Source organism: Mercurialis annua, linkage group LG1-X (genome assembly GCF_937616625.2).
Source record: "Mercurialis annua linkage group LG1-X, ddMerAnnu1.2, whole genome shotgun sequence".
NCBI classification, from domain to species: domain Eukaryota; kingdom Viridiplantae; phylum Streptophyta; class Magnoliopsida; order Malpighiales; family Euphorbiaceae; genus Mercurialis; species Mercurialis annua.
This window is the reverse complement of record NC_065570.1, coordinates 60,625,725-60,636,611: the sequence shown is the minus strand read 5'-3', so window position 1 is coordinate 60,636,611 and position 10,887 is coordinate 60,625,725. Positions and strand designations below refer to the sequence as shown.

The following is a 10,887-nucleotide window of genomic DNA, read 5'->3' as shown; positions in this document are numbered from 1 at the left end:
AGAGAGAGTATTAATTATTTTCATAAAAAATTCAAAGTGATTTAAAAGCTTATAATCTATTTTTATTAAAAAAACTATTTTTATTACTTATTAAAATAAAGCTGTTTTTATTACTTAAAAAAATAAAATGATTCTAGAAACAAAGTGTATTACTTTAAAGAGGTTCAATTAAGTAATTTTTTTAAAAAAGTTCGATTAAGAGGCTTAGTCTATGGATGACTTGATAGACTAAGTCTAAATAAAACTATCATAATAAAACCTGACATTTTGAGGGCAATATCGTCTTTAAAGTGTAAGAAGTCTATTTTATAAAGGATCGAAGTTCAAACCTATGATACTAATTTAACTCGCGCGCTCTCTTCACTTCTTTTGCCACCGGAAATGGCGGAGGCGATAGCAGGAGAATTAGGTTTAGCGAGAACGAGATCATCAGGAAGCCAGAGGAGTAGTTTTGCGTCGTCCAGTAGGCGAAGCTGGACAGCTGGACCTGAAGTGTTTAGCCAGAGTGAAAGGAGGGAAGATGATGAGGAGGAGCTACGGTGGGCGGCGATAGAGCGGTTACCGACGTATGAGAGATTAAGAAAAGGAATGCTGAGACAAGCAGTAGATAATGGAAACGTTATTCAGATTAGTGAAATTGATGTTAGGAAACTTGGAATGCAAGATAAGAAACAATTAATGGACAGTATTTTAAGAGTTGTTGAGGATGATAATGAAAAGTTTCTTTTGAGACTTCGAGAAAGAACTGACAGGTATCTAATTTTTTTTATTCACTTAATTTTTCTCACATTGAATTTGTAAAATTGATGCTGTTGGTGTTTTAGGGTGGGAATTGAGATTCCGAAGATTGAAGTCAGGTACGAGCATTTATCGGTGGACGGAGATGTTCGTGTGGGGAGCAGAGCTCTTCCGACTTTGCTCAATGTTGCTCTAAACTCAATTGAGGTATTTAATTTCATACTTTAATTTACGAAACCAAAAGTAAATTAAGCTTTTTGTTTATTTGGTCGAACTCTAATTATAAGATTCCATCTATGTTAAGTAATCAAGTCAAATTCTTACTGAATTGTTTCTGATTTCCATTTTAATCTTCAAATAGAGTGTTCTTGGGTGGATCGGGCTTGCTCCATCTAAGAAAAGAAAAATTAAAATGCTTCAAGATATCAATGGAATTGTCAAACCGTCCAGGTATATATATATTTTCATGATAGTAAACTCACAGTTTGAGTAAGAAATGATGACATAAAATGTGAAAATCTGCGGTTTGCAGGCAAATTGTCAAGATAGATATTTAATGGTGACAGTTAACATCAAAATGGGTCCTTAAATTTGTAATTGTTGGAGTATATTTTTTTTTTTTGAGGGTATCGTTCTTTTTTTTTTTGATTCAAAAAAAAAAAAAGAATTAATTTGAATTATATTTCTAAATATTGCTTACAATGTAATTTGCAGGATGACCCTGCTGCTTGGTCCTCCTGGTGCAGGGAAAACAACATTGTTGTTGGCACTTGCTGATAAACTTGATAAGGATCTAAAGGTATTATATAACTCTCCTAATTGCATGGTTTCTTCTTTATGTATCATGATTCGTGAGTTAATTTATCTTCAATTATTTGCTTGCAGAAATCGGGAAGAATCACGTACTGTGGTCATGAACTGCATGAGTTTATTCCTCAGAGAACTTGTGCTTATATTAGTCAGCATGATGTTCACCATGGAGAGATGACAGTAAGAGAGACATTTGATTTCTCTGGACGCAATTTAGGTGTCGGGACAAGATATGATATGCTGGTAGAACTTTCAAGACTAGAGAAAGCTGCAGGAATTAAGCCAGACCCTGAGATTGATGCATTCATGAAAGCCATAGCAATGTCAGGCCAAAAAACTAGTTTAGTTACAGATTATGTTCTCAAGGTTTGTTTTCTGTATTTTGATTTGGTTCCATTCCATCTCATTCTTCTTTTCTTGTTAACCTCTTTCAAATTTGAAGGGTAATTTCTCTTGAATCTTCGACAGTTACTTGGGTTGGATATTTGTGCGGATACTTTAGTTGGGGATCAGATGAGAAGAGGTATTTCTGGAGGACAAAAGAAGCGTGTGACCACCGGTATGTTTTCACAGACAAGGTTATAAACATGAAAAATACCATTTCATTTTCCTTAATTACTAGCTATTTTGAACTTAGCAATATGATCTATGAGCCTGCTATCTTCTTACTAGTTCTTTCTCCCAGTTTTGCTAGCTTGAATACCATTCTGATAGTTGCCATCCTTAATGTATACAGGTGAGATGCTAGTGGGACCAGCTAAAGTACTTCTGATGGACGAAATATCAACGGGACTGGACAGTTCCACAACTTTTCAGATATGTAGATTCATGAGGCAAATGGTTCATATTATGGATGTAACCATGATCATATCTCTCTTGCAGCCAGCGCCAGAGACATTTGAACTTTTTGATGATGTTATTTTACTTTCAGATGGTCAGATCGTCTATCAAGGTCCACGTGGAAATATCCTAGAATTCTTCGAATATATGGGTTTTAAATGCCCCAAAAGGAAAGGAGTTGCTGATTTTCTGCAAGAAGTAACTTCCCAGAAGGACCAAGAACAATATTGGCACAACAAGGATCAACCTTATACATTTGTATCAGTTCCAGATTTGGTGGAAGGTTTTAGTTCTTTCCACATTGGCCAACAACTTGAATCAGATCTTAGCGTTGCATATGATAAACAAAGAGCTCACCCTGCTGCAGTAGTGATGGATAAGTATGGAATTTCAAATTGGGAACTATTCAAGGCGTGCTTCTCACGGGAATGGCTGCTGATGAAGAGAAATTCCTTTATCTATATATTCAAGACGGTTCAGATAACAATAATGTCAATAATCGCTTTCACTATGTTCCTGAGGACTGAAATGAAAGTGGGGACTGTTGCAGATGGACAGAAATTCTTTGGAGCCCTATTTTTCAGTCTAATTAATGTGATGTTTAATGGAATGGCGGAACTTGCATTGACCATTTTCAGGCTACCTGTCTTCTACAAACAAAGGGACTTCTTATTTTACCCAGCATGGGCTTTTGCATTACCAATATGGGTTCTTAGGATCCCATTGTCGCTCTTGGAATCAGGAATATGGATTTGTCTAACATACTATACAATTGGTTTTGCTCCTTCTGTCACCAGGTAAATGGTTTCAATTTTTATTGTTGCTTTTGAACAATTGCTGTGTTTTCACTAACATCAATTAGAAACGAACAATTTCTGGATTTAAATACTACTGGAATAAACAACTGTTGTGTATACTTTACTTGATCAGGTTTTTCAGACAATTTCTAGCATTTTTTGGTGTACATCAGATGGCTCTGTCCCTTTTTCGGTTCATTGCTGCTCTTGGAAGAACAGAAATTGTTGCAAATACACTTGGTAGCTTCACCTTGCTTCTGGTTTTTTTGCTTGGAGGATTTGTAGTTGCTCGAGGCAAGTAGCTAATTAACTTCTCCAAACTATTTCGATATTGCAATTGCATCAAAGCACTAGTGTACAAGTTGATATGCTATTGTTGCGTTCTTATTTTAATAATGAATCATTAATGTTTTTCTTTTGAATAAATAATGATTTTGTAGCACACTTTTCAATATTATAACAGACGATATTACACCTTGGATGGTATGGGGCTACTATGTTTCTCCTATGATGTATGGGCAGAATGCTATTGTTATGAATGAATTCTTAGATGAAAGATGGAGTGCAGTAAGTTGTTCGTGTACTTTTATGGAATACTTTTCATACTATTTGGTTTATAAATTAATGTGCAGTCTAAATTATATCACTAACTGCTGCCTAATAGTCTAATCCAGACCCCAGGATTGATGCACCTACAGTCGGCAAAGTCCTTCTGAAAGCTAGAGGCTTCTTTACTGATGATCACTCGTTTTGGATTTGCATTGGAGCACTATTTGGGTTTTCTATTCTATTCAACGCTTTATTTATCGCAGCATTAACTTACTTGAATCGTAAGTCATCTAATCGCATGCTCACTTAAGGATCTTTGTGTATGTTACGTTGATGTTGGTAAAATCCTTTGCGCCAAAATTCAATTTCGTTGCAGTATTTGGAGATTCAAAAGCTGTCATTGCTGATAAAGATAAGAAGGATGATTCGCACTCATGCAAACATGGAGAAGAAGGTTTAAATATTTGCCTAAACATCCAACAATTTGCTGCAAGTTACAATTGTATGAGATAGACATCAGTTGAGAAATCAAAATCTTAGTCCTACCACATGTCTACAATCTTAAAACTATAGAAAACAGAAAATGTTCTGTTAGTAATCAGAACAGACTCGTAATATATTGTCTAAAATTATGACAAATGATTGCAGGTACTGATATGGCAATTAGAAATTCTTCAGATGGCTCTGCTGCTGCAAGAAATATAACCAAAAGAGGAATGGTTTTGCCCTTTCAACCCCTTTCACTCGCGTTCAACCTTATCAACTATTATGTAGATATGCCTGCTGTAAGTTGTTCTTATAGAACATGTCACTCTTGTGTTTTCATATTACTACTTGTTTCGTAAAAAACATAAGCTACTATAAATGTAAGCTAAAATCGAGTCTCTTCTATGCACCTACTACTTGACTCACCATGTAAGACTAGTGCAAGGGGTTTTAAATTAGAAAACGGTAATGACAGTTGAAATAAGTCATTATATTGTTACTTTTTATTTATAGATTTCACTCAGTACCTATACTATACATATTACCAGAGACGATAGTTCAACTTGGCATAAAGCTACGAGTCACGTTTTCTTCCACTATGGGAGTTACGAACAATACTCCGAGCTCATATTTTATGCAAATTAAAATATTCTTAAAATAGTGTATTTATTGTAAGGAGAAACATTGAGATGGAAGATTGGTTTTCCGAAACAGGGAATGAGATCGGAAGGTGTGCAAGAAAAGCGCCTTCAACTGCTGCAAGATGTTAGTGGCTCATTTAAACCAGGAATATTAACAGCACTGGTGGGTGTAAGTGGTGCTGGGAAGACTACATTAATGGATGTTTTAGCCGGAAGAAAGACCACTGGTTATATTGAAGGAACTTTGAGCATCTCTGGTTACCCAAAGAACCAAGCAACATTTGCCCGTATAAGCGGTTATTGTGAACAGAATGATATCCATTCGCCACATGTTACTGTCTATGAGTCTCTCCTATATTCTGCCTGGCTCCGCCTATCTAAAGATGTAGATACAGAAACAAGAAAGGCATGTGACATTTCTCATCCATTTCTTTTATGTAATAATTTTTTTCTCTCTTAAAAGAATGTTTCATCTCTGTTTCTGACTATTTCTATTGTAAGGATTTGTCTAATGATTCTAATGTGATTTATATAGATGTTTGTTGAAGAAGTTATGGAGTTGGTTGAGCTAAATTCTATAAGAGATGCCCTGGTTGGACTTCCAGGAGTAAATGGTCTATCAACAGAACAAAGGAAGAGGCTGACCATAGCCGTAGAATTGGTTGCTAATCCTTCAATAATCTTCATGGATGAACCAACTTCGGGCCTTGATGCCAGAGCCGCTGCCATTGTTATGCGTACTGTTAGAAACACTGTGGATACAGGTAGAACAGTTGTATGCACAATTCACCAGCCAAGCATAGACATTTTTGAGTCTTTTGATGAGGTATATTTTAATTTTACTAGATTTTCTAATTTTCTGTTTTTCTTTTTATGTTTCTTCTTTGCCCTTTCTTAAAGATGATATAACTCAATATTTTGCCGCTTGCAGTTATTGTTGATGAAAAGAGGTGGTCAAGTCATTTATACCGGACCCCTTGGTCGCCATTCTCACAAGCTTATAGAATATTTTGAAGTGAGTGCTTGACAATTTGTATTTCCCTTCTTAATTTCGTTAACTCATTTGCAGATTCATAGACTAATATTATTTTTATATTATGGCTTTACACTATTAACTGATATTCTTAACTTAATACAAGGCCATTCCTGGAGTTCCCAAGATCAAGGAAGGCTACAACCCTGCCACATGGATGCTTGATATAAGTACTACTTTTGAAACACAACAGAATGTAGATTTTGCAGAAATTTTTGCCAACTCCACTCTTTACCAGTGAGTCTGAATGTCATTCCATTTAATGGCAAAAACAGTTTAATTTTATTTACTTATTTTCTATTATTCAAACACTTGTAGGAGGAATCAAGAACTTATTAAAGAGCTTAGCACTCCACCATCAGACTCTGAGGATCTCTACTTCCCAACCAAGTACTCACAACCATTACTTGTGCAATGCAAGGCCTGTTTTTGGAAACAGCATTGGTCTTACTGGAGAAACCCTCAATATAATGCTGTCCGATTCCTCTCGACAGTAGTTATTGGACTTATATTTGGTATCATATTTTACGACAAAGGACAGAAAATGTAAGTCTTCAATTCCGTCACACAACAAAAGTGTCATACTTTGTTTTGCTCAAGTGAATAACTTTCTGTTCACAGATCTAAACAACAAGATCTTATGAATCTCTTGGGAGCCATATATACTGCTATATTTTTCCTTGGTGCAGCCAATACTTCTTCTGTTCAGCCTGTTGTTTCTGTTGAAAGAACAGTTTTCTACCGTGAAAAGGCAGCTGGAATGTATTCTGCACTGCCTTATGCATTTGCTCAGGTGAGAAATTAGATTTTTTTTATCTATTTATAGGTAACTCTTTATTTTTTTCAGAAAACGGGTTTCCTATTAAGGAATGAGTATCTAATTTTTGGAAACGGCCTTAAAAAAATTCATATGAGTTTCTGAAAGTTTCCGTGCATCATAACTATTCTTTTTTTCATGTTGTCATGTTTACGCTATGGGATAATTATAAAGACATACTACTCATAAGGAAACAACTTGTATATTTGCAGGCGGCTATAGAGGTCATATATGTGGGGATTCAAACTTTAATTTACTGTCTTATCCTTTTCTCGATGATTGGGTTTGAGTGGAAAGTGGGAAACTTCTTGTGGTTCTTCTACTTCTTCGCCACCAGCTTTTTCTACTTCACAATGTATGGGATGATGGCTGTTGCTTTGACTCCAAATCACCAAATTGCTGCTATTCTCATGTCCTTCTTCATAGGCTCATGGAGCCTTTTCTCCGGTTTTATCATTCCTAGGATGGTATAAATTCTTAACCTCTATACCATAAACAATTTATTTTCACTTCATACTTTCAATTTACAAATGTTTACTACTGTGTGACAGTTAATGCCTATATGGTGGAGATGGTATTATTGGGCATGTCCTCTAGCTTGGACACTCTATGGAGTAGTAATATCCCAACTGGGTACTTTGGAGACTCTTGTTGAAGTACCTGGAGCTGGTAATGTATCCGTCAAGGAATTTCTCAAACAAAACTTCGGGTTTGAGCACGATTTTCTTCCAGTTGTTGCCGCGGGGCATATTGGTTGGATTCTCATATTCTTCTTTGTGTTTGCATATGGTATCAAGTTTCTTAACTTCCAAAAACGATAAATTATTAAAATGTTTTGCATTTTCTTTTCCTTTTACTTGTTGGGTAAGTTTTGTTTTGATTATTTTAGTTTGTGTTAGATTAAAGGCTGTCATGATTAAAATGTGCAGCATTAAAATGTTAATTCTGCTATCAGCAAATTCAGCCTGGTTTTCCTTTAGCCAAATATGAATTTGTTATTTTTGACTTGTTCTTGTGGGAGTTGTAGAGCTTTAAATTTGTAACTTTTAGTTGTCTCAGATGATTTCAACATCGTTGGTTCTTAATAAAAATGTTACCGGTTTCTTAAGGTATACAAAATAAATGACTGATACTGATTATTTAAAACATTAATTCTTAAAAAGAAATCTTTTGACAAAATTTTCCATATATCCCATATATGGCAACACACCACAAAGCTCCAATCTTGTGACCACCAATAACCTCTCTGCTAGATCAGCTAATCACTTGTGTTCAATGGCATTCTCAATTCTTCATTTTAGGTGAACATATAAAATGGAGTAACTATTCAAAGCAACGCTTGTGACCGTCAATTGTGCAACAAACCAATGACATTTTTGCAGTATTAGAATATTTATGCCCTTTAGGCATATGCCGTCCATTGCTTTTTCGCTACATGAATGGAACACAGGTCCTCGAAGGCCATATGTTACATATTCCCCAAAAATTGCTTCCAAAATCCTTCAATCAGCTCTTGCGACAGGGAAGTTCGGCTTCAGATTGCTGTTGGGATCGCTGGCTAAGGGGATCGGATATCTTCACTTTGAATGTGCCTATCGGATTTTGCATTATAATTCGATGTTGGATTCTTATAGGATCTAACTGAGAAACCAACCATATTCCTGCAGTGAAGCTAATTCGTGACTCTCACAATTTGAAATACTAATTTCGATTTTATGACCGATAATACAACAAAAGTATCTCGAGATTTAGCAAAGCATATCTATCCACGGATTTCAACTCTTAATTACTAGCTCTGTTTATGGAGTCTCTTGGTAAGCTTTTGAGTCTACAATAAATATTGATGATAATTTTCATGAATATGCATCTCATATTTGTGCATTATTATAATTCTTTGCAGCCCGTTATGGTGAAATAAATATAAACAGAGTCTTTATTGAAGATGTTAGACTTCTATGTTTCTCTCTTTAAATAACGAGTTTGCAAAAACATCATTTTTTTTATAAATTTTATTACAAGACATGCCCCATTAGTATCAGCAGCTGGTAGTTAGTCTTAGTCCAACCAGTCAGTCCGACTTAGTTTTGAAAACATAATTAGCAATTAAATATATATTTTGTGAAATAATTAATTATTCATTATATTTGAAATAGTTAATTATTTATTATATTTTAATAATAAAATTAATTATTAATTATATTTAAAATAATTTTTCAAAGGTGCAAACCCTTCAACTTTAATAAGACTGACAGTTCTTCTTCTACTTCAACCGATCAATCAGAACTCACTGACCATCCCTATCAACCTTAAAAATTAAGATAGATTTATTTACCTGAAAATATAATTAATTTGACTTGTGTAATGTAATCGAAGAAGCTGAGGAATAGGCAACTTGCAATGCTACTATCAAGCTCATCACTACAAGGGAAGTGAAGGTAATTGCAGAAATTAAGAAATGACTTTGAAAAGAGTCAGAGAGTACTAGTTTACACAAACACCGTAAAAATCAAATACAATAACACTATGCTTGATTCATGATATGAAATAATATGGAATAACTATTTCATAAAAAATGAAATAACTATTTTATTAATTTTTTGATAATAGTTATTCCATAAAATCATAAAATATCAATTTGATTCAACTGTTATTCCTTAAACTACAATAAAGTATGAATCTTATGCGGAATAGCTATGCTATTCTGAACCTATTTTATCAGCTAAACATAGATAAAATTGTACATATATAGATGCGGAGATGCATGGTTGTCTCTTGTTTAGTAGCGTAACCAAAATGTGATATTTTTTACACATGTAAAACTAAAAAAATTCAAAATTAAAAAGGGTAAAGTGCGATATATTTTTATATAACAAATGAAATTAAAAAATTCATTAGTTACCTCTTATATCTCAAGTGGCTCCGCCATTGCAGTTTTGTTAATAAATCAGAGCCACTTGAGCTTCTCTCTCTCTCTCTCTCTCTCTCTCTCTCTCTATATATATATATATATATATATATATATATATATATATATATATATATATATAAAAGAAATACACTTTCTATTTCTAATTAGTTTATTTTAAACAGCACATTAATTAATATCGATATCAAAATATATAATAAATGTATATTTTTAATATAAATTTTAAACTAAATTTGTGAATATGAATTTTAAAATTATTTTTATAAATTATTGTGTAAATATGAATTTTATGGTAAAAAATATCATGTACAATAATTGAAGAAGCTGATCACTATTTGCAAATGACATCACCTTGTCTTTTTTCCCCCTTGAATAGAAAAAAGGCTTTACGCCTAATTACAAGATAGATATGTTTGTGAGCTCTTTTATATTTGATGCTTTCTCATCCTTTGCTCGATTGTGGGCATATCTAAATCCAATTTTCGATTGGTCCAGACAAAATGTACCTCTTTTAGGGATTGTTTGAGTAGTCAAGTATCTTGACAGATCCCCCAACTCATTGCGAATGGGCAAGATTCAGATGGATTGAGTTACTTGAATGGCGTCTTCTTCAAAAATCACATTTCTCCACCCTTTGCTAATGCTCCATCTCATTGCTTCTCAAAGCACATAAATTCTATGATTCCCGCGTCTTATATACCTCTAAAAATTGCTGCCTTGAAATCTGAGTAATCTCCTTTTGAGTTTTTTTTGCTACACAAGCCACTGCACCAAAACTCATAGGTTTGTTTGTTGCTTCATTGTAGCCTATAATGGTGTATTTCTCCGAATAGCTTCTTTTGTTTTGCTTTCTCCTCTGCGTAGATTGGAGGTCTTGTTCTGTTCTCTTAATAATTTGTAAGATGGAATTGTTGGATGCCTCAAAGTCAGTCATGTATTTGATAATTGTTGTCACAGTTTCCTTCGGAGTCCATTCCTTTTCTTTGAATATCTTTGCGTTTATGGCTTTCCAAATAGCCCAAAGGAAGTAACAGAAAATTTCAATGCTTTTACCTGAGATATCTAGTTCCTGTAGCTGGTGTGTAATTTTCTTCCACATTCTTGGAAACATTTCTTGATGAAGTTGAATTGATTGCAATGCAAGTGGCGAAGCAAACCGGATTTTTGCTGTAAAGTCGCATCTGGAAAAAAAAGATGGTCGCGGTCCTCAACCTGATGGCAGTGAGGGCGTTTATGATCTAACTATAGTC

General features: G+C 34.4%; 1 protein-coding gene across 1 annotated transcript; it reads left to right on the top strand.

Moving 5' to 3' along the window:
* The first annotated feature begins 346 nt into the window (after positions 1 to 346).
* Positions 347 to 7,722, top strand: LOC126675852 (ABC transporter G family member 39-like). The gene is made up of 20 exons (XM_050370238.2): positions 347 to 752; positions 825 to 945; positions 1,100 to 1,188; positions 1,453 to 1,537; positions 1,624 to 1,914; positions 2,017 to 2,107; positions 2,285 to 3,185; positions 3,319 to 3,479; positions 3,649 to 3,752; positions 3,850 to 4,015; positions 4,111 to 4,188; positions 4,383 to 4,519; positions 4,935 to 5,267; positions 5,397 to 5,687; positions 5,793 to 5,876; positions 6,001 to 6,131; positions 6,213 to 6,440; positions 6,516 to 6,687; positions 6,924 to 7,178; positions 7,263 to 7,722. The coding sequence occupies exons 1-20, from the start codon at positions 382 to 384 to the stop codon at positions 7,530 to 7,532; spliced, it is 4,359 nt and encodes a 1,452-aa protein (XP_050226195.1). The 5' UTR covers positions 347 to 381; the 3' UTR covers positions 7,533 to 7,722.
* Positions 7,723 to 10,887: the final 3,165 nt, after the last annotated feature.